Raw genomic sequence first — 27,615 nt, forward strand, 5'->3', positions numbered from 1 at the left:
GGTTAACGCTCCCAAGCTGAGCTGCCTCTGTAGCCCGTGGCTGGGCTGTAGCTCTGTGACTGAGTAAAGGTAACTTAGTGGTTGGATGAGGAACTGCAGCTTCGTGTCCACTGGCACTTTTCTTAAACGCAGGTCGCTGTGCCGGATCTCTTGGCTCGCCGCGTGTGGGCGTGTCCGTAACGTTTTTGAATTCAAATGAAGCAACAGATGTAGTCAATCATAAGTTTATTATTTTACCTTTTTAGTCAACTTCACTGTGATCTATAGTTGTATAAATCCATATTCCGCCATTTTAAGCCTCTCTTCTGTGTTTAAAAGGGGATGCGTCGGGGCTTAAGTGCCAGTGGACGCGTACCGTAACGGTACGCGTCCACTGGCACTTCAGCCCCGACGCATCCCATTCATTTCAATGGAGAGAGCCGCCGCATGCCGCGGTGCATACTGGGTTGCGTTGCGTTGAGCGCAGCCCCCCCCTCCGGCAGGAAAGTTGAACAGATCTCAACTTTATTCAAATGAATCCGGCCGCCGCGCTGCGTCCAGCCAATCAGGGAACAGCAGGCTGCCACACCACACACAGACGAGCCTCACACACACAGAACAGGCGCCTTTTAAACACAGAAGAGAGGCTTAAAATGGCGGAATATGGATTTATACAACTATAGATCACAGTGAAGTTGACTAAAAAGGTAAAATAATAAACTTATGATTGACTACATCTGTTGCTTCATTTGAATTCAAAAACGTTACGGACACGCCCACACGCGGCGAGCCAAGAGATCCGGCACAGCGACCTGCGTTTAAGAAAAGTGCCAGTGGACACGTACCGTAAGTGAGCAGTTTCACCGGTTTCATCCACACACAGCTCTGATAAACTACTTAACCCTAAACTCCTGAATCAGATCGGCTAAATCAGAAGAATATCTGCCGATCGCCGATACCGTATTTTGGCTGAAAATCGGCCGATACCGATACACTGCCGATCGATCGTTTCATCTCTAGTTATTTGGTTTATGTGTATGTTTCAAGAATGAGGGCCCCTTGTTTATATTTTGCCTAGGGCCCCAAAATGGCTAGATCCGCCACTGTCAATATTAACTGGAAAATATATACACTTAAGCTTTTATTTTAATAATATTTTAATAATAACTCCTAACCTGATATTGGTGTCTGATGTGTGTAATGCATATTTTCGTCTTTGCCTGCGCCGCCTATTGGAGACATGGCGTTTCTGCACTGTGCCTATGGGATCCAGCGCCTCCCAGTGGTAGATAACGACATCGCTTTTGGTTTGTATTTGAATAGCGCCGCATCGTTGCTAGGTTAAGTGTATGCGGCGTAGAGAGCTTCGGTTACAGTGCATTACGGCTAATAATGTCACTCATAAAGCGCCTCTCAGCCAATCACATTGCAGGGTCGGAACTAACTGTGGTATAAATTACAATATTTTTATTTGGAAGAAATGTTTTCTGGAGTTTATGGAATAAAACATCAATGTTTATTTTACTCAAACCTACCTATAAATAGCAAAATCAGAGAAACGGATTCAGAAACTGAAGTGGTCTCATATTTTTTTTTCCAGAGCTGTACATTTTAATTATACATTTTTCATTTAAAAGCAAGACATTTTTGGATCATCAAGTTCTTGACACATATTTTAAGTTGACGATAATGTTTATTATTGTTATAATCTTTACTGGCAGAAAAAAAAATGGGTACAGAAAAAAGACTTTCATTGAAATGTGCCCCGTTGTACTTCAATAAAAGTTACAGCCCCAACGAAAAGCTTTATACTCTTTTAAGAACACATCTGTACATATATTTCTTAGATATTGATAGGTTGTTTTAGGCTGTTTTATAGCGTGTACTGTAGTGAGGTGTGAAGTTGGAGGAGGAGAGGTGGGCGGGGCTCTGGCGGCTCGTTTTGACTGGCATGTTCTAGACCTTCTATTTTTTGTTGTTTGGAGCTCGCGCTCAGCTGATCGTGACGCAGCGGCGCGGCCGGGAGGAGAAGGGCGGCGGAGCGACAGATATAGCCGCACGGAGGAGCCCCCGGTCTGGGTATGAGGAGCGGCAGCGCGGCGGGACGGGAGAGAGCGTGAGGGACGGGTGCGTGCGTGTGTTTATGTCGGCGGTAGAGGCCGTTTAAGAGAATAAGCCACAGCCTCTCGCGGAGGATCCGCCTCTTCTCTTTCAGCCGCTTCACCCAAAATAATCCAGCAGTGTTTACGGAGAGGCGCTGCGCCCGACCGGCCGCTGGACACTTCTAAAAAAGGTAAAAACCCACCGCGCTGTGGCCTCGTCCTGAGAACAGCATGAGGAATAAAGCGGGCCTGCTGCTGCTGGATTACTCGTGCTGCTGAAACGCGCTGCTTAATACGTGCGTTCGTATTAATAAGTCTGGACTACTTTACTCTACAGTCTCGATGTAATAGTATGACGCGCGCTGCCACCGCAGCTGTCAGTGACCATATGGGCCAAACACATCACTGCTGAGACGGGATGGCTTGAAATAACAGCACATTGTGTGTGGGTGTGTGGGTGTGTGTTCCAGAGAAGTCAGACTCACTCCAGAGGAATGCCATTTTACAGCTCTAGAAAAAAATAAGAGACCACTTCTGTTTCTGAATCAGTTTCTCTGATTTTGGTATATGTTAGGTATATTTTTGAGTAAAATAAAATAAATGTATCCTATAAACTACAGACAACATTTCTCCCAACTCCAAATAAAATATTGTCATTAAGAGCATAAAAGAGATGCAGAGCTTTCAGACCTCAAATAATGCAAAGAAAACAAGTTCATATTCATAAAGTTTTAAGGGTTCAGAAATCAATATTTGGTGAAATAACCCTGGTTTTATTCACTGTTTTCATGAATCTTGGCATGTTCTCCTTCACCAGTCTTACACACTGCTTTTGAATAACTTCAGTTTGATTTCATGGCTTTTGATCATCTATCTTTCTCTTGGTTATATTCCAGAGGTTTTCAATTTGGTAAAATAAAATAAACTCATTATTTTTTAAGTGGGCTCTTATTTCTTTCTAGAGCTGTATATTCAGTCAGTAGATTTAAATCCAGATGTTGCAGTGTTTCAGAGTTTTTGGAGGCAATCCCAACAATGCAGTGATATTGTTTTTTAAAAAAAAGCACCAGTTATATGATGGAACTGTTGCAGGACCAGAAACTTCTATGGCACAACTTTCAAAAACTTGTTTTTTCTTCAGCATTATGCTTACAGGCCAGCAACTAGCATTCTAACAAGCTTTCCAGCTTAGAAATAACATTGGTGCATGCATTACATGTCATGCTTTTTTTCAATTCATTATGGATCTGCTACTTGTTAGCACAAATGTTGTGTTATAGACTAATATAGAGAACTGCCATTATAATGCAAAACCCTTCCTGAGAAACAATGTCTAGTTGCAGAAGAGCTCATTTTATTACAAGAGGTCAAGAGGTGACCTTCGCATTTTTTTCAACAATTTATTTGCCCTGAGCCAATGTAGCAGAGGTTAAGAGTGGTTTAACCAAAACACTTAATCTAGGTCCGGATCAACGGAACCATGTTTCTGTTCATCTGCAGTTTAAAAACACTTCACATTTCAGATGGTTTGGATTTTTTTTGACCAATTGCAGGAAGTTTCAGCAGACTATCATCAATCGGTCTGTCCTAGTGAATAGACTTTTACTGTACTCCTACACGACTTACTGTACAATATTAAAATATAACATTAATAATTTAGCTGAGCTCAATAGTGCCCACTATGTTTACTCGGCAAGAAGATCACATTACATTGACTTTTGTTGTTTAAAAATGGTGCTTATAGTTTATTTATATACAATATTTAAACATTTTTCTATTCCACTTCCAAGTTCCTTCCATTAGCATGTAACAACACTACTGAGACACATAGTTTACTAAGAGACAAAGAGTTTTATTTTAATCTCTTTATTACAAGAGGTCGAGAGGCTCAGTGAGGAGGGGAAGACATGGTGGATTATTATGACGTTCTGGGTGTGTCACGCAGCGCCTCTCAAGATGACATCAAAAAAGCGTAAGTTCCCTTATATGACATTATTAATTATTCAGAATTCAGTCAATCATACTTATCTTATTTTATGGACTGCAGAGCGTCAAGGCAGTCCGCCTGTCTGTTTGCTTTGCTGATATCAGTAGGGAACAGTGTGGTGTACTAGTAGCCCAGTTGGGCTGAATTCAAATAATTATGCAACCGAACACTGAGACTCATTGCCTAATATCGTCTGTGTAATATTTCCAACTCGAGTCAGGTTAGATTTGAGCACTGTTATATGTCCAGTAGAAACTGCGAATGTTACTGACTTTAGTGTTGAACAAAGTAGCCCATTTGTGGCTGTGTTTCAAGGCACAGTCCCAGATAGGATGACCGAGCACATTTCCCTTTAAAACTTTAATGACTCAGCACTATTTACGCACAGTGGACTAATGCGCTGTCCTGGACCAGCTTCAGGTTTCTCTGTTCGCTTGGACTGCAGATCTAGTGTGCTGATTAACATACTGTAACACTGTCCCAACTCTTATGCTGTTTTCAGGTTAGTTTTAGATGAATAATTGTTAGTTTTCAGACTATTTAATGTGTCTCCAAACTAGTTAATTCAAGATAAAAGCACTTAAATGCACTTCAAACCAAATTTGGTGAACATATTTATGTGCATGGATGTGTAGCTACAGGAAGCTGGCCTTGCGGTGGCACCCAGACAAGAATCCAGACAACAAAGAGGAGGCAGAAAGAAAATTCAAGGAGATTGCAGAGGCCTATGAAGTCCTGTCAGACAGTAAGACACCACAAAGATCTGCTTACAAGCTGCATACCATTTTTGTCTATAAGCCTGTACTAATGCTGTTACTTATTTTTATTTTTCCAAGGAAGCAAAAGAGAAGCCTATGATACCTATGGCAAAAGCGACATGCCGAGTTCAGGTCAGGAAACTTTTTTAAAAACCTTTTTTTGAAAAAACTGTACTCCCTGATTAATAATGCACTAAAATGAAAATCAATGTCTAGTTTAAAAGCCTTTACCTTAATTTAAACTCAACAAACAGCCCAAACTCTTTATATATATATATATATATATATATACTGTCACACTGATGTCACATTCACAATCCTGTACCAATTAATATCATATCTCCATAAAATATGATATTAATTGGTACAGGATTGTGAATGTGACATCAGTGTGACAGTATATATATATAAAAGAGTTTGGGCTGTTTGTTGAGTTTAAATTAAGGTAAAGGCTTTTAAACTAGACATTTATTTTTAGCATACAAAGGTGATGATGATGACAAGACAAGACATAGTCAAGTAAAGTCAAATTTATTTTAAAAGCACATTAACAAAAACACAAGGGCCAACCAAAGTGCTGTCCAATACAGAAATACAACAAATAAGATATGAGATAGATAAATAAAAGTAGTATCAGCAAACAAGATTCAGGTATATAGTAAATAGAAATAGAAAAATAGCTCTTCAGTGCTGTAGCTAAACAGCAGTGTGAAACCAAACTAACTGGATCAAATGGAAATACAATGCAATTTATTAGAACATTAGTTTGGACTATAGTTGAAATATACTTTTATGTGTGAAAACACATTTTTTTATCCTTTACCACAGGCTCCAGAGGTAGCACTTATACCGACGACTTCCCAGGATTCACCTTCACATTCCGCAGCCCAGACGAGGTGTTTCGAGAGTTCTTTGGAGGCCAAGATCCATTTGCCGACTTCTTCGGTTAGTCAGTGGGAGTCAGTCAGCGCATGCTTCGGTGGCAGGCTCATTGACAGCTGCTGTTTCTTCTCTGTCAGACTTTCCCACCCACCCACAACTCTCACAAGCTTGTCATATTCTCTCGCTCCTGTTGCTTCTGCAGTGTCCCAGTAAGCTGTGTGTCGTAATGCCTGTCTTTCTCACTCCTCAACTCTCTCTCTCTTTCTTTGTATCTGCCACCTGTTAGATGATTTCCCATTTGGAGGCATGCACAGCGCTTTTCACAACCATGGATCCTCCAGACTCGGGACCAGCCGGTTCTTCTCCTTCCCCTCAACAGATGGTTGGAGGCTTTTTCATTCTGTAGCACATGTTCCCTTTATGTTTTATAGACCATAAACCGAGATTCAGTTCACAGTAAGCATAAGGCTATTGGGAAAACTAGAATTAACCATAGTCTGTGAGTTGTGTCGCCTCTGAAAGGAACTACAAATCTCTTTCTTTCTTTAATTTTGTTTTCTCAGCATGCAGTATGCTCAATGCACTGATATGCCAAAAGTCATGGGATAGTAGTATGCTAACTGATTTTAAAGTGTTATTTTAAAGGATGACTTGGGAACTTCCACACCTCTATAATTTGTAAGGTGTTATCTTGTGGGGGGGTGGTTAAACACTGGCTAGTGTGCTCATGGCAGACAATATGATTTTTTAGAGACCTAATAGTGGGTGCAGATGAATAGACCATTCCATTTTCAAAGTTGTGCAGGCATTTAGCATTCCTGAACTCAATCTAGTTTCACATGTTTTCCCTGGGATTACCACCCATAGTGGACAGTAGGTGGTCCACCATGATTGTGACTAGTGCATCTAGATGGAACTCTTGCATAAATCATAACTAGAATTGTCCATGCAAACATATTTTGAGATTTTGAAAGAAATTACCAGGCAAAATTAATTGGACATGATACTAGTTTCTGACCCTTGATATTTAAGATGCCAGTGTAATATTCAGCTTACAAAAACTTGGTCAATGTAGATCTTGTGTAGTTTTGTAACAAGTCTTGTAGCAAGTTTTAGCCATTTTTCTGCACCTGTGCTCGTTTATTATTTACTGACTTGATTTTAAGTTGACTTTCTTTTTGATCTGCAGTTGATTTCACCTCCTTCTCTTCCTCCTCCTCCTCAATGGGGGGTATGGGAGGGGGAAATTTTAAGTCTGTGTCCACTTCCACACGCGTCGTCAACGGGAAACGCACCACCACAAAAAAGTCAGTTCACTTCTTTATCTTCATCTGATAAAGATATTGTTTCTCTATTGTTAATTAGTTGTATTGTATGACAGAACACAGCATGGGGTATAATTTTGTCTACTTAAGCTAATATTATCAATATTAGTATCAATATTAGTCAGATTAATATAATAGTTTAATTAAATTATATTTAAGGGGGTTTAGAGCAACTACTTATAACTAGACACATAATGCTGTTAGGATAATAGTGAAATAATTCATGCTGTTTCATGCACAAAGCAAGTGTGAGATGTGAGATGCACCTGAAATTGTGTTAATTATTTGTGCTTGCAGGATCAGAGAAAATGGGCAAGAGAGAACAGAGATTGAGGAGGATGGGGTTTTGAAAAGTATCCTCATCAATGGTAAGTCTTACACATTCATTCATACAGTTTATACAATAATTATAATAACTATTTCTATGTAAATGTAAAAAAAAAATAAATAAAAAAACTCACAGTATTATTATTATTATATAGAATAATATTATTTTGCTCCAATAAGCCAAAACATGTTTGTATCTGTAGTTTACTTTTTACTTTTGCATTAACAAAATTCAGGCTTTTAGACTCATCCATACATCCAACCATCTTATTTTAGACTTCTTGCTGCTCAGACTCTTCAGGGAATCATTGGGTGCAAGGCTCTGGATTGATGTGGCATTGATTTTTGTTTCTAGCTACACAGCTTATTGTAGTCTATTTAAAACAGTTTTATGACATTATAGAGTGCCCAAAGCATCATAAACAAGTCTATTTAAGATTACTTAACACCTAAGCGTAGTTTATAACAAGTGTGATGATATGGTTATAAAGTGTGCACAATACTAACAATACTGTGGCTATAAATCACATTGTTAGTTACATTTGCTGCGTAATTCTAGTTCAAAAACAAAGATGCAAACTTAAGACACCAGTCATGACTAACATTGATAAGAAAATAATTGTGTGGTTATGTTAAGTTCCCAGATTTTAAGTCACTATAACAGCGCAAGTTCCATTTCTCAGGTGTGGAAGATGAGATGGCCTTAGCTCTGGAAATCAGTCGCAGAGAGCAGACCAGCCAGCCTCAGCGGACGCATCAGCAGCAGCTCCCTCCGAGAGACCCCCAGCCTGAGCTGGCTAACCACACCCCCCGAAATGCAACTCAGCGCTCCTTCAGCTCGGCCCCCTTCTTCAGTTGCCCCGGAGTCACTGAGGACGAGGATGATGAAGACCTGCAGATGGCCCTGGCCTACAGCCTCTCAGAGATGGAGGCCCAGCAGCGAGCGGCCGCCTCCGCCCAGGACATGATTTCAGGTGCTGGGGGAGGGAGGGACAAGCAAACTCGGGGTGGCCAAGGAGGGAATTTGGGGGATTTCACTCATGAGCCCAGAGCAGAGAGTGATGGCACAGATGACTCAGCACAAAGCAGCCCCTCGTCTCCAGAGGAGTTAGGAACAGGGAAGGGTTCAGAAAGCAGTGTCAGCCCGGAAGTGGTTATTGTAGAGGACAGAGAGGATGAGGAGCCCATAAGGAATGGGGCCACAGTGCAGAAAAGAAGGAGAAAATGTCGATGTGTGGTGTTTTAGTGGGAGCTTCTGACGATCCTGAGCAGTGGAATGATTAAAAGCTGGAATGGAGCACTGCTAAACACTGCTGCATGATATTATCAATATTAACCCTCGGAATGGCTGTTGTGGTGTTCTTAACCCCGTCTGTTTGTGCAGTGTGCCTAACAGGAGATCTCTGCCTGTTGTTGCAGAGCTTATGCCACCGAGTAAAGGGGTGTAAGGGAGTGGGGGTGATTTATTTTGTTATTTTTTGTCAGTGTGGTGTGAATAACAGGACTGGTGCCAATATGAATGTTTATGACCTGAAAATTAGTTCATCTAACAACTGACATTTTCATATTAGTTTGCAAAAGTAATAGATGTTTGTTTGTGCCTGTGAAATCCAGTCGCATAAACTGAAACAACTGAACAAATCACATGCAGTTATAAACTGTATATTTGTGCTTTACCTAACTTCACCTTTTAGCTGAAAGGTAATGTACCGTGTTTACTGACCTCCATGGTGGATTATCAAGCTAGTTACCTATCTATAGTAAACTATCTTACTGTATCAGATTTACCCATTAAATTCAGGGTTTTTCACAACAAAAGATCCTGAGGCAATTTAAGCCTTTCAGTCAGTGGGCTACGTCGATTGTTGTGCTGTATTGTATTGTTTGTATTGTAATTGGCTGATAAATTTTTTCGTGGGTTAAGTGCGCCGCAATTTTCTAAATGTTGGGAATCCCCGTTGTGAGACATGGAACTTTGTTCTCCACAAGTCCTGAGAATTTGGAGACAGCAAGCATTGATAATGAGTCATTTTACCTTTCAGATTCTAGTGTAAAGTCAGTTAATGTTAAGCCTATTTGGAAAGTTACATGTAGTTTTCCATTGTATCTGTATTCCTGCTCCAGCGCTATTAGTTTGGAGTTCTTTTCAAAGGCAACTGTTGAATGTGGTGCTGAGATTTTTCAGGCGATGAGGAATTTCTCAAAATGATGCTACTATGAATGTTTTCCTACACAACTTTACAAAATGGTGTTTGAGAACTGCTGCAAATCAGAATTTAAAACAATTATCTGAAAATGCTTGTTTGTGGAGTGATGGCGTACCTCGTTCAGTTTATGCTGTACATCATAATGATGCAATAGATACTATATATATACTGTTTTCTTGTAATGTAAGCTACAATCAAAGGGAAACTTGGCTCACAGCACTTAACATAATTCAAGTGCTACTAATTTCTATTTTCAATAAATGTTGGAAAAGAAGGATTTCTTAGATTTATATAAGAATGAAGCAAGAGCTGATGTTGCTCAGTGCCTTTTCTGTGTGAGGATTGAGATGCATGTTTGTGGTTGAGAATGCAATACAATAATGTGCCAATTCATGTTAATGTTGCCAAAGGAACAAGAGATGTAATGTTTTCTATTACTTGCCTGTCTGTTAGAAATGACCAAACTGGTATTTACAAAAAGATAATTATTATTACAGTAAAGTACAAGAGATTAGATTAAATCACTAATAAAAGCGCATTGTTTTTTATATTATTACTTCATTATATATGTTTTATTACATCATGTCGAAAAAACTGCTTTGTTTCTGAGGAATGGCATCTGAAGGGAGTTCATATTATCTAAGAGTTAAAAAAATGATGGCTGCAGATTTGTACCTGTACTTATTATGAATATAATAATTGGTTAATATTTTTTTACAATTTTGTTTAAAACATCTGTTAATTATTTATTGGTAATTTGCATTTGTCAACACTAAAAGAAAGTACAATAAAAGTAAAAAAAAAAAAAAATTGATATGCACTCCTTTTTATCAGCTATTGCATATTATGGCCACTGATCATTATCACTCTCTTGCAACACAAATATAGTTACCCAAGCCTAGGTTGCTAGTTTACATATATTTTCTTATATAAAATATTGCACTTTTAAACACAGAGAACCCCTAAAAAAGAAAATATAAATGAAAACACCCACTTCTTCTGCTCACAGTTAAATCTGAGTACTTGTCCTATATTTGGCATTGTTTCTGTCTGCTGTTTTTTTCTGTGGTCAGTCCCCATTTGTTCACACTGAGATATTCTGATGTGTCTTCATGTTCATCTGCCTATGTTTCTGATTGTGTCTGTGTTTGCCTGATTCCCTCTCCCTACCGTTACAGAGTCTGACTTCCAGGCCTTCACGGGCTGATTGGTCACCATCTCCCCCCTTCTGTTTCCCTGAGGTAAAGATTAGTTTAGTTTAACCTCCAAACCCTCTAATTCATCCATTATGTGTGTAGTGCATCCTTAACACAACACTCCATTGCTAAACACTGTAGGGTAGAGGTGGTCTGCCCTGGAGACAGATGTTCCTTTAGTGTAAATCAATGCACACTAGTTCCACATATATACAGCTCTGGAAAAAAATGATCTGAATCAGTTTCTCTGATTTTGCTATTTATAGGTTTGAGTAAAATGGACATTGTTTTATTCTATAAACTACAGACAACATTTTTCCCAAATTCCAGATAAAAATATTGTCATTTAGAGCATTTATTTGCAGAAAATGAGAAAAGGCTGAAATAACAAAAAAGATGCAGAGCTTTCAGACCTCAAATTATGCAAAGGAAACGAGTTTATAAAGTTCAGAAATCAATATTTGGGGGAATAACCCTGGCTTTTAATCACAGTTTTAATGCATCTTGGCATGTTCTCTCCACCAGTCTTACACACTGCTTTTGAATAACTTTATGCCTTTACTCCTGGTGCAAAAATTCAAGCAGTTCAGCTTGGTTTGATGGCTTGTGATATCCATCTTCCTCTTAATTATATTCCAGAGGTTTTTATTTTGGTTCAATTAATAAAAAACTCATCATTAAGTGGCCTCTTGATTTTTTTTCAGAGCTGTATATGTAAATGCAATCTAAAAGATATTTAGAGGTAATAGTTTCACCACCATCACCTCACATTTTTTTCATTAGAGTGTCTGTCCACTGGTACTCACCCTAATACCATATGCTAGTGTTGTTGGTATGTTGTGGGAAATGTAAAGCAGTAAAGCAGTAGTAGAGGTACATACAGCCAGCCTGTCTTAGTGACAGCACTAACGCTCATCCATCCATGTGCCCTAAACAGGTGATGGGCTCCCAGGTGGTCTGCTCGCCCTCTGGCTCTGCTGCTGCTCACTCTTTTCAAAGTTTTATTTGGAAAAAATACAACAATACAAACTGGTCTAAAAGTGTACTGAGAATGTGTTTGTGTTTGTGTGGGTATTCAAAACTCAAGAGACTGGAAAAGACTGGAAATGTATTTTACACTATTCTAATGTTCAGACCACACCCATCTCATTAATGCTTATTAAGTTGTGAAAGTGTCTTATTAAGAAAGCTACTGGAACGTGTGTTTAATTTGTTAAGTGTTACAGATACAACAAATGTATAGCATATTCATATGCTATTTTTTAAAAAATCATACTCATCTGAAATTATGATAAAGCTCAATATTTGTTCAAAGGATTTCCATGTTCTTTTTTATTATTTCATTGGAAACACACTCTGACGCGTGATCTGCTAGCTTGCTTCTAGTGCAGAGTTATAACCTTCAATGCCTTGACATAAACCTGACTGGACTGCACTGACCTGAGGGCTGCCTGTGACCTTAGCACATGAGCGAAGAGCCAGCAGCTTCCTCCTGTTCTATTTGCAATTCTGTCTGACACCTGAAGCCTCAGTAAAGAAAAGCCCTCAAATCCGGGAAAGCCCTCAAGCCCAGGAAAGCTCTCCAGTGGTACACTAGTAGTTTGTACTGCATTAAGAGATTCTGAGACGAAAAAGAAACAGAACATTTTTGAGTAAAATGTGCTGTTGGACAGCAAAGAAGTTACCCCTCTCCACCCATCACAAACCTTAAAACAGTCACCTACATTTTCTATATGCAGTAACATTAAACATTAAAATATAATATATATATATATATATATATATATATTTAATATATATATAATATAATGATAATGATAATAATCCCAGGACAAGGAAGACCACACTCAAACAGCCCACACCATGCTGCTGCACCACACCACATTTAATTCAGAACATTTGAAAAATTATAGTCATATATTTCTCTTTTTTTGTATAATTTTCAACACATTTGCTACAGGAATCAACAAAAAAGACTTTCTCATGAATTATTTACATTTATCACACAACAGAAAGTTCCCACAAGTCATAAAGAGCATGAGGAAATGCAAGCACATTGAGTGATGGGTTTTACACATTGTGTTGTGATACACTAATCAATCAATACATTCCTTCAAAAAGAGTCTTCTGCTCTGTTCAATCAACGGCATTGTGCATACACATATGCAGCCACTATGTCAGACTGAAAAGGACATAAAAATGTGGATGAAATCCTTTTGACCTCAGCAGAATTAAGATTCTCAATAGGCTTCATCCACTGGCAGGAAAAAGAGATGTGCTAAAACTGGCCACACTGAAATTAGGTCCATTTGTGTCAGTACCTGAAGCTTTATGTGACAAGTTTTTTTTTTTCATATGGCCGTCTCCCTGGTTAGGATTGACTCACTGTAAAAGCCCTCCCCGTTGTACCCAGCACACAGTGATGATAAATAATGATCACATAATTTAAGGAGCCTCCCCCCTTTCTTCCACGAATAAGGCCATGGTTTAAAATGCATTAGAAAATTTCTTGAGCATGGTATAGTCCATGTATTAGCTTATATGAGTGTACGTGAGTGTGTCTGTGTTTGAAGGGAGGGAAGGATGCATATTGGCATAACTGGCACACCACACAATGGCTCACTGTGGGAGGGCCTTCAGAATGGCATTCACTTCTTCTGCCACAGCTGTGAGAGCAAATTCAAACTGGTCCTGTGGTGATAGAGAGAGAAAGGGGAAGATATTATAGTCAAGTACAAGAAGAAAACTCTTTTAGGAAACTCTTTTACGCCTATTTTCACTGACACTTTTCTGTCTCCAAGATTTTAGAAATTGAGGAACATTTTTATTCATCTATTAATTCAGAATTCTTTATACAGTGTAAAGATCAACTACAGGGTTTAAACAACGGCAACATCAGCAATATACAGCTCTGGAAAAAAAAATAAGAGACCACTTATAATAATGAGTTTCTTTGATTTTACCAAATTAAAAACCTCTGGAATATAATCAAGAGGAAAATAAATGATCAAAAGCCATTAAACCAAGCTGAACTGTTTGAATTTTAGCACCAAAAGTGGCATAAAGTTATCCAAAAGCAGTGTATAAGACTGGTGGAGGAGAGGTTTTAATGTCAAGATGCATGAAAACGGTGATAAAAAACAGGGTTATTCCACCAAATATTGATTTCTGAACTCTTAAACCTTTATAAATATGAACTTCATAATTCTCATTTATCTAAATGACTATTTTTATTTGGAATTTGGGAGAAATGTTGTCAGTAGATTATAGAATAAAACAACAATGTTCCTTTTACTCAAACATATACCTATAAATAGCAAAATTAGAGAAACTGATTCAGAAACTATTGTGGTCTCTTATTCCTTACCAGAGCTGTGTATAAATATAACACGCACATACACAAAGGCTGTAAAAACCTGCATACCTTTGTGCGCACCATGCTCTGCCTCTGGTCACGAATGTGTTCCAGTGTTGCAGCAATGTCAATCTCTTTCACACCTAGAAACATGACAAATAAACTTTAGTAATGGGAGAACTACATACGAAATGCTAAAACTATGGCTTAGACCAGCGTTTCTCAACCTTTTTTCTATCACGACACCCTTTAAAAGTATGCAAAATCTCAAGGCACCCCAGTTTACAAATGGGGGGCGGGGGGGGGGTGGGGGGGGGGATTGCTGGCGCAATACTTCAGGTGAGAACGAGGAGAGTTGCTGGCGGAATATTTTATTTCAGGTGAGAAGGGGGGGTGGGGGGGTTATTTACAATTAGCGCGAAACCTGCTGACTTTTCAAACGAGTGAAATACTCTGCTACACTCACTGCTGAACTACCACTGGATGAAGAAGTTAATGGCTCCGATTCAGAGTTATCTGAACCTGCAGTCTTCTTTTAAAAAAACGTTCCATGCGAGCTTGAGCGCTTTACACTACTCTCGCAGTGCATCGCGTGGGGGAAAAACTTTACAGTGTGTCCCAATTTAAGGGCCGCATCCTTCGGAGGCTGTATTCGAAGACAGATTGCGTCACAGCTGCGCAGTAATACACCGCCTATCTCTGTGGGTCGCATCCTCCAGAGTATGCTGCCTGTGAATTGGGACACACCCCGACACGCGCTGACTCTGGAAAGGAAATAGGCAGGTGATGCGCAATATTTTGACGGCACCCCCGATGAAGCCAGACGGCACCCCAGGGTGCCGCGGCACCCTGGTTGAGAAACACTGGCTTAGACTGTAAGCAGAGGAATACCTTTCGCCATGCGATTCAAGACCATGTCAATAAGAATGTAGGTGCCAGTTCTTCCGGTGCCTTCACTACAAAGGATCACAAAACATCATTACATTCTGGCTTGAATCAATAATTCCTAAACTAGTTGTCAGGGACTCCCAGATGGTCTACATTTTTGCAGTACAAAAGGTAAAAACCCACACAAACAGTAAATGACTGTGAGAGAAAGAGACCCCTACTCTCTCATTAGTTCAGCACTATATAAGAAAAGTGACTATGTTTAGTTTACTCAGTAAAAACACAAATTTATTAAGACACTTCCTCATCTTTAATGTGCCTCAGCAGTCAAATATACAAATATGTGATTCACTGAGCCATGTTTAAAACTCCATACATACACAAGCTGAATTCTCAATTAATATTATTAAACCAAGACAATATGAGACATTCACGGCAGTGAATGGTTTATAATTATTTGCTTATGAGAGCAAACAAATGGAGCATATATACCAGAGACTGTATATAAGCATGGACAGCACGAAAGGGGTTGAAAAGTGAAGCCACTACGTCTCTTACGCCCTCTGGTGGCTGACTGCAGTACAACTTTTAACCCTGCTTATTTCCATTCAACTCAATAAGAGATGGCGGGATCTTTAATCTAAAAATACACATCCAGGATTTTTTTTTGGAAATTCTGCAAGCCCCCCTCCTGTGTTAATAACCCCCAGTGTTTTTCTTTACAGTTAATACGTTTTAAAGGTGTTATTCCATGATATTTAAAGGGCTGTGGCGATGTGGTGATTTACAGAGCGTGAACGCACACCGCCACTGTTGCTCAGTTGCGGAGCGTCAGATCTTTCTGACATTCGGATTTTACTGTTAAAAATGACATTTCTGAAGTAAAGCAATGCCTCGTTCAGCAGTTAACTGTTGTAACAGACCCTCAGGGAAACGTTCTCTGAAGTTTTTTCATGTAAGTGGATAATTTCCCTCTATTAATTCAATAGTATTCATACTTTTCAATTTGCACACTAAAATGCCCAAATAACTTAATAGTGCGTTGTAAACGTTTTCACCCCCCAAATTTTACATAAACCACATCCACAAGAAAGGGCTGCTCAAATCTGGAGAAACTGTTAGGGAATAAGTGGTTAATCATACTTTGGCCACTCTGTTAGTTATAGGATTACATAATGCTGCATGAACCATACCTTGTGACTTTGGCTCTACATGTACATTGGTAATAATAATAATTAATAATGTACTGCATAGTGCCCTTAAAGGTCAACAACTTTAAATTGCTAATTTGCATTCACCTTTTGAGGGAAAGAGGCATATCATAATCTTAAAAATGTAAAGAAACACCACTGCACAGGAATATGGAACAGATATGTCCACTAACTAAAGGTCCTGAAGATGCACCCTTGAGTCCGAACTAAATGACCACAAGGGTGCAACCTCAGTGACAGCAGTTTGTTTTTATATTTTATAATTTTTGTATTTTTAAAACTCCAACTCCCAATACACAGAGATAAAGAGAAAATGTGGACCATCTGTGGATCTCTGAAGACCAGTTTGAGAATGCAGTTTTGAGAACCACTATCATAAATAAAATATATGACAGTAATGAGTTCTTTTCTGCCCCCTTGAGACTGAGATTGGTATTGTAGTTGTTTACCTGCAGTGCACAATGATTGGGCAGGAGCGGCCGCGGTAGCACTTGTTCACTTTCCTGAAAAGGGATGACCAGGCAAAAAAAAAAAAAAGATTAAAATAAGTGGAGGAGAAAAGACATTTAAGAACCAGACATTATTTTCTCACAGTTCTATTCAAATGTAACATGCTGTTTCACTGAGCTATCAATCTGCCAGATAAAAGAGTACATTACATTACATTTGGCAGACGCTTTTGTCCAAAGCGACTTACAATATTGAAGTGCAAGAGTAGGGTTTAGAGGAGAGGAAAAGCGCAGATATCACAGCTCCCTCGTTTTGGGGTAGAGAGGAAGAGGAGAAGGAGGAAGGGGGAGGAAGAGGGTGAGGCATTGGAGCGTCCTTTCAGCCTCGTTCCTGCTGCACTCACACCTACCAATGATCATTTTTGTGACTATGCAACTGGACCCAGACTACTAGCTGCAAACCACAAAAATGACACTGGGAGGTGTGCAACGTTCAGGAGCCCACCAGCCTCTATCAGAAAGAGGGGGAAAGAAGAAAGAGAGAGATAGAGAGAGATAAAGAAAGAGACAGAGAGAGAGAAAGAGAGAGCATGAAAGTGACTGAGGCTGAGAGGGAGGAGATAGGGAGAAGCAGCATGAACCAGGAACCCCAGCTGCAGAGGCAGGAGGCAAGGAGAAGAACGGAGCAAACACATCTTCAAGGGTGGGTTTTATTTTTTTTCGCAGAGCTTGAGGAACACAGAGAAACAGGACCCACATAAGGAGAAGAGAAAATAGCAAGGATTGTCTCAGGACTTAGGCAGCAATTCACCAGGACAACATTGTGTGTGGTGGGTCGCAGGAAGTGGGAGGTGCTAAAGGGTTTACTTTATATTTAATATTTAATAATGGCGTTAGGGAATATTTCTTAAAATTTAGATATCCAAAGTAAAAGAATATGTGTTGTTTTTAACAGAATTAGTTTAAAAAACTAAAAATGTAGAGGCTTTGAACTATTATCTCCCTCTTAAGTCAAAGATATTATACCCTGAAATATCGTGCCATATCACCCTTCCCGAATTATCACATCAGGGTACTACTTATTTGCTGTTTATAGCAAAATAAAAAATGTAACACTGTTCTCATTTCTCATTATATATCTACTAAAGACAGATTAAAGCTGTCCAGTATCATTTATTTTATTTATTTATTTATATTGGAGAGCAGTATTAGTATAATGACATCCTGGATCATTGACTTCTGTATGAAACAATAAAATGTAATTTTTCATTTTGTTGAAGTATATTCTTGATTTTTTTTTTTATTCTGTTTTTATATCGCCAAGAGTATTGTTATTGTGAAAATACCATGAAATATATTATTTTAGGGCCATATCCCCCACTCCTTTGAACATACATATTGTTTGATATACAAATAAAATAGGAAGTTGCAGAAGTCAATGGGACTATTAAAAGCATGGACCGGAGCTTTAGCACTTTAAATGTGAGGGTTGACATGACAGAACATTTCACAAGCCACATTTCAACAATCTTTAAGAAAAATCTCTTAATCTTAATTTGTATAGATTTTTGCCATAGAAGGGAACAGAACAATTTTATTGTCTCTCCCCATTTCAGCTTATATCATGCACCATCTGATCCATCTGAAACATCCTGTTTGATGTAAACAGTTGTCTAAACAGTTCAAATGACAAAAGCACTTAGACTAATGTCATTGTGTACCTAAATGCTGGTTCTAATTTCAGCACCTCCAACCTAAAATGTCTTCCTGCATCAACGTGAGTGAATGATAATCAATGTGTGAATGGCTGTGCATCAGTCCTGTGGTGGCGCTGATCTGTAGCTGTACCTGCGGAAGTCCAGCAGGGGGCGTGTGGAGGTGGGGATGCCCTGTGCAGGCCAGCTGAGCAGGTGGAACTGGGTCAGTGTGCGTGTCTCTTGCGTCTGCACGTTCTTCAGGTAGAAACTTCGCACCAGGAAGTCCTTACACCAGATGTGCTCTGACACTAGGTTCACCTGAGGGTCATGAGGGAGCCCAGTGAGACCTACTGACAACCACATGGTGCTGCTTATAACGATCTATACCAACACAAACATCTGGACGAGCTGTGGAGGTTAGATTGATGCCTGAAATTTAAACTAATCTATGAGCTCTGAGATGATTTATATAAATTTTAAGTGGATAACTTTTGTGGAGTTGATTATCTTGAATATTACAGCTCTGGAATAAATTAAGAGAGCACTTCAGTTGCTGTATCAGTTTCTCTGATTTTGCCATGTATAGGTATATGTTTGAGTAAAATGGACATTGTTGTTTAATTCTATAAACTACGAACAACATTTCTCCCAAATTCTAAATGAAATATTGTCATTTAGAGCATTTATGTGCAGAAAATGAGAAATGGCTAAAATAACAAAAAGATGCAGTGCTTTCAGACCTGTTTTTTATTCATAGTTTTCATGCATCTTGGCATGTTCTCCTCCACCAGTCTTACACACTGCTTTTGGATAATGTTACGCCACTCCTGGTGCAAAAATCCAAGCAATTCAGCTTAGTTTGATGGCTTGTGATCATCCATCTTCCTCTTGATTATATTTCAGAGGGTTTCAATTAAAAAAAAAATAATAATAATAAAAAGAAACTCATCTTTTTTAAGCGGTCTCTTATTTTTTCCCAGAGCTGTATTTTGTTCTAGCTCAATATTACTGGCATCTAGCTCAATTTTCCAACAGTGCACTATATAGACATAAATGTAATATAATGCAACTGCTTGTTACTTATTTCTGAGAGTAATTTCACGGTAAACACATACAGTTTTACACAGTTTTATAGTATGCATTAGTATGTTTAATTTTTCACCTCATAGATGTTGTATAGTGACGATCCTTCATCAGGCCAGTAGCGTTCACACTGCTGTTCTCCATCCTCTAGCAGAGCGGTCATCATCACTATCACTGTGCAGCCGTTCTCCCACACCATCTGCAACCCACACATATACAGTACAAATGCTGTCGGATGTATAGACCCATAGAGCCCTACTAACACACAGTGCCTGCCCACCAGGCCTTCTGTTGCCAGTGAGTAAATGGTTATTGAATGGAACAGTATGAGAGTTAATTGTTAACCACTGAACTGTTACGAACCTGCCAGAAGTCAGCAATGGTGTGTGGCAGGGGGCCTTGGGTTGCGATGTAAGCAGGCATGCGAGGGTCATGGTCTATCTGTTGAGGAAAAGGGTAAATCCATTAAATAAACCACCCACCTTCAAGAAAAGACTGTGATCTTTTTGCTGAACTGCTTTTCTTTTTCTTAAAATAAAGTAGCTAGAGTTGTTCTTACTATAATGCTGGCATTGATGTAGTCCTCTCTGTTGGGGTTGACTTCAGGCTTCAGCTTCACCCGGGAGTGATCATCTGATACAAATACAATCCAGCATACAGAAACAGTCAAAAAACTTTATTACCAGCACCATGTTTTATCTGACCTATACATGCTACAATAGTTTTATGATTAATTGTGTCAGAATTTATTGCTGAAAACAATATTATTGTAAATATAACACCATTTTATGCCACTGGTGTAATGAGAAAATAACAGTACACAAATGCACTTTTACAGAGCAACAAACAGCAAAAAGTTTCTACTTATTAACATTTTTGGAATTTTGGAAATCTAAAAGCTTTAAATATACAGCTTTGGGAAGAATAAATTGTAATTTAGAGCATTTATTTGCAGAAAATGAGAAATGGCTGAAATAAAAAAAAAGATTCAGAGCTTTCAGACCTCAAATAACGCAAAGAAAACAAGTTCATATTCATAAAGTTTAAGAGTTCAGAAATCAATATTTGGTGGAATAATCCTGTTTTTGTTTATTTTGGCATGTTCTCCTCCCCCAGTCTTACACACTGCTTTTGAATAACTTTATGTGACTCCTGGTGCAAAAGTTTAAGCAGTTCAGTTTGGTTGGATGGCTTGTGATCATCCATCTTCCTCTTGATTATATTCCAGAGGTTTTCAATTCAGTAAAGTTAAAGAAACTAATCATTTTTAAGTGGTCTCTTATTTTTTCCAGAGCTGTATATTAAAAAGAAACCTGTACTTAAACTTAAAAGCTGACATACTGATTCATAAATGTGTAGAGGCTCTCCTTGATTAGTAAACATGTGCAGTATTGAAGACAGAAAAAGTACTGATGTCATGTTTATACTATACAATAAATGTTACTATAATAATGTAATTATAGTGACAGGCCAAATCTGACCCATGGTGAACAGTGAAAAATAAATCTCAATGCTGTAAAATTAGACTATACTCTAATAATGTGTTTTTTAAACACTAAATATCAAAATCAAAGACAATCAAAAGGCCAGAAGAAGGTAGACAAGGTCTTACATGGTACAAAATCAGGATAGCGATTCTTCTCCAGGTTTCTCTCGTTCTGGGCGATGGAGACAGAGCTGGGTTCAGCCTGGTACGAGCACAGAGCCTCCCACTCCTTCTGCAAACGGTCCTTATTCTTCAGATGGTCCTCCATGTAGGCCTAGCAAAACAAGGTAATGCAGATCCCTGTAAGAGCTGCCCCTGAAGCTGATTTAATTTTATGCTGCTACTGCTGGTTTTCACAGTTGTTAAAATGAAGTCAGCAGCTGGAAGAGGTGAGAGTAGTAGGGTTGAGAAGATGCCTACTGTTTCTTCAGCACTTCTGTTTCTGTAATAATTCCAAAATGTTGCAATAAACCACATCTATATCAGAATATATGCAAATATATAATTTCAGCTTGTGCAATGTCATATTAAATTTTTAAACCATTTCTTCAGCTTGAAGCAAAAGGACAATTTTCACTATTCTTATTTTGTATGATATATCTCCTCTCTCAGAGGTTATAGCTGATTATAAGTGCACAATATTATTTATTTTACTCCCATATTCAATACACAGAGTGCATTATTATTAATAACATAACATGTTGTATCATGAACTGAAAAATTGTATGACTTTTTTCTAATATCACAATATATATAAATCCTGCAGCCCTAACAGAAATAGTTTATTCTTGGTTAATGCACTTCAATACGTAAAAGCCTCATTTATAAAGTTTTATTACGTTTTTGACATTTACCAGTGTTTTCTTATTTGGAATATAGCGATCTAATGCTACACTATGTTTAGGTTATTTCTCAACAAATGAAAACATAAAAAAAAAATTGGTAAATGAGACACAACATGCTCAAAACTGCACTGTGTTTACATAATAATATATAAAATTGTGCAAGATTTTACATTAAAATAGCAAGTCTTGGCAGTCTTAATATGTAGATTTCTTAAAGTTTAAATAATAATATAATATAACGTAATGAAAGACACAAAATACTGTTTTGACAACTATCCATGAGATTATTTTATTTATTAATTAACTAATCTCTTTACATTTTATAAGTGTAGTCTTTGCAGAGTTTTTTTTTTCAAAGTTTCATCACTAATTCAAATCTTTAAAACAATTTCCTATGAAACACCAGGTTTATATATGTATATAACAAGGGGGTTTCTGTACCAGTATCATATGGCCAGTAGAGATATCCATGTTGGACTGGGCAGGCTCTTCACTCCAGGAAGGCGTGCTGCTGTGCGAGCTGGGGCTGTGCTGTGGCCCGTCGCTGAACTGAGACGACACACTGCTCACTCGGGAAGTGTCTGTGCCTCTCCGACCGCCGGGTTCTGGGCGACTAAACGATGACTTTGCTGCCATGTGCTGCCGACAGAGCTCCTGAGACAAACACACACGCACACACCGACCCACACACAGGAAACTCACTGCCACAGTTCAAAAGCAAAGCACTGCCTACAAGGAACGTGTTACCTTTCAGATACATCACATTATCACAAGTCCTGTCTAGTGCATGTGGGCTGGTGGTGATATCTATTCTAATGATGATGCTTAAGTTCAGCAGCTTGTAGCTTTGTTTGCAGCTTGTGTGTGCAGTATGACAATATTTTACTATTTTATTGTAATACATTTTCTTATTAAAAAATATTTTAAGAACACAGCCCTGGAAAATATAAGACCACTTAAAAATGATGAGTTTCTTTAATTTTACCAAATTAAAAACCTCTGGAATATAATCAAAAGGAAGATGGATGATCCAAAAGCAGTGTGTAAGACTGGTGGAGGAAAACATGTCAAGATGCATGAAAACTGTGATTAAATAACAAAAAACAGCTCTGCATCTTTTTTGTTATTTCAGCCATTTCTCATTTTTCTGCAAATAAATGATGTAAATGACAATATTTTTATTTAGAATTTGGGAGAAATATTGTCTGTAGATTATGGAATAAAACAACAATTAATTTTTTTCTCAAACATAAACCTATAAATAGCAAAATCAGAGAAAATCAGATTCAGAAACTTAAATGGTCTTTTAATTTTCAGAGCTGTATTTAGGATAGCATCAATGCTTCAATAACACAAACTCGGTTGTAAATTTCTTTATAGACAGCATGATAAGTTTAGTTTAATTGTATTAACTGATAAAAAGGTCAGTGTATATAGTATGGGAGAGTATTTGAATATTGTATTGAATATCGCATTTGAATATCGTAATATTGAAAACGTACTGATGCCTGAACATTGACTGAGAACATGTGTATAAGAATACAAATTGTGAATAATGAAAATGTCTTTAAATATTGTAAAATATTATTAGCAGTCCTACTTTGTTTATTATTTATACATATTAATGTATTATTTTATTTGTTTCTGTTTGAAAATAATTTACAAGCACCAGCTGCCTTTCATAAAACAGTGTCTAATGGTCCACCCTTTCCAGTCTTTTTTCTGTGTATTTCAGCATTTCTGTGCAGTAATTTGCTTTCTCACCTGGTAGTCAAAGTGTGTCTCTGCTCCAGCCTCAGGGCCCAGTCCCAGCTTGCCCGAGGCGAGTTGACGGGCATGGTGACGTAAACAGGCAATTGTTAGAGCAACCAACACCACTGCGCCCACGCAGGCCATGGCAACCATGGTCAGGACGACCCCACGTGAGCCATCTCCGATCCGTGTGGCCTGAGGAAGCCCCTCGCTCCTCTGTGGAGAGACAGACAGGGTGGAAAAGGTAGAAAGAAGGAGAGAGAGAGATAGAGAGAGAGATAGACAGAGAAACAGCGAGTGTAGAGAGAAAAAGAGACAAAGACCAATGAATAAACATACATTTTTGGTTGCATTATTTTCTGTATGTTGATGATGAAAAAAACAACCTTTAAGCAAACATAGGCATTGGTTAGTTTTAAAATTCTGACATTAAATTAATGTTCAATTAAAGGTTTTGAATGGTTGGGGCACTTCTAATCCCAAAGTGCCTTTAGATGAAAGGTGTTTCCTATCTAGGCATGTCATGATAAGTATCTTTTATGGACAATTTAATGTTCCAGAAAAAACAATAAATTGCCACTGATATACTTATAATATATAATAATTATATGGCAATTACATTATTTTAAAAGCAATGATCTTGTATTTAATAATTCATAATTTAATAGTTTTGGTATTTTTTTGGCAAGCTGTATTACTATTACTATGTCAAAAGTTTGCAGTATATTTTAAAACTCTCCAGTGTGGCCAGTATGACTGTCTTAAATATTGCTGATAATCATTTTTATGTAATAAAACACAAATGTAAACATAATGGGCAATTTTTCAGGACAGTAAAAAGTGAAAAAGAGTTCATGTCCATATGCTATATGATAAAGCGATAACGTCATTATTGTGACTGGCCTTGTGTTCCCTATAAATAATAATAATAATTATTATATTATTAGAATTATTATTAGATATTATTAGAAGTATTATTATTATAATTTAAATGTCCCTTTCTACACTGTAAGAGCACAGCACAATCTCTATGAATATAAAACAAACAATATATGTATATTTAATGTAATGCACACAATATATTATGTAATGAATCAATGTTAAATCAAACATATAGCACAAATAAATCAATTCTGATGACAGATCAAAGCTGTTTAATGCTTCAGAAATGAAAAAAAAAAGAAACAACGTTATTCAACATAGGCTACTTCTGTTGTCTGGGGTGGTGAATGAATAGCACACCCTTTTAATCCTAACCAGTAATATTATTGTAATTAAACATTCAAAATCAATTTAAATGTAAATTAAATGTGCTCAGCAGCATCTGCGTTCCCAGTGTTACACAGAACAATTAAACAATGACGCGAGAAGAGTTGAGAGGGAAAAAACACTGGAAATAAAGAACGCTGCATTTCCCAGCAGCCACTGGGCTCCAACTCTGCCCCCAGAAATGAGGCGTGTATTTGTGAAAGTGGCGAGGAGTCAAAGGCCCAGCCGAACATGTCTGAAACAGCAGCGCAGAGGAGGAGAGGGCAGGCTAGGTGGTGGGTTTGGGTGGTCTCTCTGGCACAGTTACCCGAGCGTCTCCCCCGCACTCTCTCTGTCTTTGTCTCTTTTGTTTCTCTCTCTCTGTTTGTGTAAACAAGCTGGATGTCAGCGCCATCATCAGCGACTAATTACCCGGGCAACCCACACAGTCACACACACAAGCACACGCACACGCACACATACCGCCACGTGCCAGCCCTCCTCAACCCCCTGAAATAATTAGCAAAAGTCACCTGCCCCTCGCCCCCCTGCATAATTACACACAAGTAAACAATTAAGGAAACCCCTCCCCTGGATGCGGGTTAATCAGACAGAGTTACCAGATCTTTAACTCTCTCTCTCTTTCTCTCTCTCACACACAAACTATCAGCCTCACACTTACTCTCGCTATCTCTTTCTCTCTATCTATCTGTCTTTCTTCTTTCTCTCTCTGTCTCTTTATCACTCATTTTCTCTCACCATCACTTACTCTTTATCTCTCTCACAAACTATCAATATTTTCTTCAAAATCTTTCTCACACTCTCTCATTCTCTTTCTCCGCCTCTGTCAGTCTCTGGCTTTCTACCTCTGTATGCTTCTTTCACGTTCTATGATTCACTTTCTCCATCTCTCTCTCTTTCTCTATTTCACTCTCTATCACTCTCACTTTCTCTATCTCTTTCTTTATATCTCTGTTTCTCTTTCTCTCTCTCTCACTATTTTTCCCTCTGTTCTGATTCTCTTCAGTTACTCATTTCCTGTGAGAAAAGAACGGACAGTCTGTGTGAGAATGAGAGAAAGGCAGAGAGAGAGATAGATAGAGAGAAAGATAGATAGATAGATAGATAGATAGATAGATGGAAAGAGAGAGAGAGAAAGAGAGAGGTGAAATGCATTCGGCCCCCCTGCCTCCATCCCCTGCCTGTTGATGTTGCCATGGCATCTGGGAGCCTCCGCAGGGGAGAACAGGCTCTGGTGCTGCCATGGCAACAAGAGAATGCTCTGTGTAATCTACGAGGGTGAGCGAGAGAGAAAGAGAGAGAGAGAGAGGTGAGAGAAAGGGAAAGAGAGAATAAGGGGGAGAGAGAGAGAGAGAGAGAGCGATAGCGAGGACAAGAGAGGACAGGAGATGAAAGGAGAGGAAGGGAGAGGATATTGCCGACAGTCATTACTTATTAAACAAAAACGTATCTTGGAATAGAAATGAAAAAAGGATGAAACAGAACATACAGTGAAAATGAACCATATTCGCTTTTAAAACGCCATCATACAGGACTGATACATGTATGAATCATCAGAATCATGCAATAATATAGTGAATAACTTATGAAAAATTAAAAATTAGGTATATAGGATATTATCACTGTCATGCAACTTTACAGGGGATGGAAAATTTCACTTAATGGAAATCAATGAACAAATAATTTTCTTCTCATTTTCATTTTGTTGCATGTCTATTGGTCCGATCATCATGAAATTTGGAAACAAAATAAAGATCAACATGTTAAAAAAGGATGAACAGCAAAAGTGAGGATACCAAATCTTAAATCTAGTGCTATCTGCATGTAGACACTGTAAATTTATGTTTTATGCAGTTCACTACATAGGGAGTAAGGAGGTGAGTTGTGAAGATATAATTTCTATAAAGCTTTATTTTCCCCATCTATACGAAAACAAAGAAAACAGAGTTTTAAAAAATCTCCCTCCTGCCGAGGTTTTTTGTGTGATAGAAAGGATAAATGATCAATACACAGTTTTACTGAGCCTAAACCAACCGGTCAGTGCACACCCAAGATAAACTCGGCCACTAATCCCCTGTTTAAATCTGGACAGCTGGTGCGATGGACACAGATTAAGCCCATCTTTGAAGTGAGAATGATTATTTAATGGAAGACTAGGACTAATCTGATGCCACCAAAATACTGAGCCTTGAGAGCATCATACACTGGGGGGGGGGGGGGGGGGGTGAGAACTGAGGAGAAATCCTGATGTTTGATGTAGGAGAGGACTTTCTTTTCCACACATTACTGAGACGAATGCATTTAATTCATTCGACTCAAGGCTCAACATTACTCAACATGGATCAAACTGAAATGAAATTGAGCTTTAATGTGCATAAATGTAAAACAGCCTCGGCGAAGTGCCTGAGTGCCTGCGGACAAACAGCGCTGTGCTCGCAGCCATCTGAGGAAGGCGTGTTCAGGGCGTTCAGCACGCTGAGTTAGCAATGTGAGAAGAGTGTGAATACGTCCTTCTGTCTCACCACTCTCTCTCTTTTTCTTTCCCTCTTTGCTACATTTGAGTCCTTCAAACGATTGTATAATTGTATATGAACTATTTTATTCATTTATGTTTTATATTGGACATTTTATTACATAGAAAAACTAAAATGTGCTTTACTCAGACTCATATTTCATTATTTAACATCGAAGGAACTTAAAATGTAACTTATAATAGGAAAAAAATAACGGATTTCTTCTTAAAGGAAGAAATGGTTAGTATGTGGTTGTTCTTTGGAAGGGCTAATTTCTCAAAATTCACCAACCATTCCTTCTCTA

General features: G+C 38.4%; 2 protein-coding genes across 3 annotated transcripts in view; one reads left to right on the plus strand and one right to left on the minus strand.

Moving 5' to 3' along the window:
* The first annotated feature begins 1,952 nt into the window (after positions 1–1,952).
* Positions 1,953–12,080, plus strand: dnajb2 (DnaJ heat shock protein family (Hsp40) member B2). 2 transcript variants are annotated; one of them, XM_022680233.2, is made up of 11 exons: positions 1,956–2,272; positions 3,958–4,053; positions 4,704–4,813; positions 4,905–4,958; positions 5,655–5,771; positions 5,995–6,090; positions 6,898–7,015; positions 7,331–7,401; positions 8,044–8,334; positions 10,746–10,808; positions 11,701–12,080. In XM_022680233.2, the coding sequence occupies exons 2-10, from the start codon at positions 3,989–3,991 to the stop codon at positions 10,772–10,774; spliced, it is 951 nt and encodes a 316-aa protein (XP_022535954.1). In that variant the 5' UTR covers positions 1,956–2,272; positions 3,958–3,988; the 3' UTR covers positions 10,775–10,808; positions 11,701–12,080. The 2 variants fall into 2 exon arrangements, with proteins under 2 accessions (XP_022535953.1, XP_022535954.1); XM_022680232.2 differs by lacking the exons at positions 10,746–10,808; positions 11,701–12,080 and having other exon boundaries at positions 1,953–2,272; positions 8,044–10,120.
* A 550-nt stretch (positions 12,081–12,630) lies between these two features.
* ptprna (protein tyrosine phosphatase receptor type Na) overlaps positions 12,631–27,615 on the minus strand; it is a 45,234-nt gene continuing 30,249 nt past the window's right edge. The window contains exons 13-23 of the mRNA XM_007259934.4: positions 23,542–23,745; positions 22,219–22,431; positions 21,059–21,206; positions 20,006–20,079; positions 19,810–19,887; positions 19,526–19,645; positions 18,515–18,681; positions 16,667–16,720; positions 15,010–15,074; positions 14,188–14,261; positions 12,631–13,454 (exon numbers count right to left, since the gene is read on the minus strand). Coding sequence (XP_007259996.2) covers positions 13,383–13,454; positions 14,188–14,261; positions 15,010–15,074; positions 16,667–16,720; positions 18,515–18,681; positions 19,526–19,645; positions 19,810–19,887; positions 20,006–20,079; positions 21,059–21,206; positions 22,219–22,431; positions 23,542–23,745 — 1,269 coding nt within the window. The 3' untranslated portion in view covers positions 12,631–13,382. The remainder of the gene's footprint in view (positions 13,455–14,187; positions 14,262–15,009; positions 15,075–16,666; positions 16,721–18,514; positions 18,682–19,525; positions 19,646–19,809; positions 19,888–20,005; positions 20,080–21,058; positions 21,207–22,218; positions 22,432–23,541; positions 23,746–27,615) is intronic.

The sequence above is a fragment of the Astyanax mexicanus genome, chromosome 11, assembly GCF_023375975.1.
Source record: "Astyanax mexicanus isolate ESR-SI-001 chromosome 11, AstMex3_surface, whole genome shotgun sequence".
NCBI lineage: Eukaryota > Metazoa > Chordata > Actinopteri > Characiformes > Acestrorhamphidae > Astyanax > Astyanax mexicanus.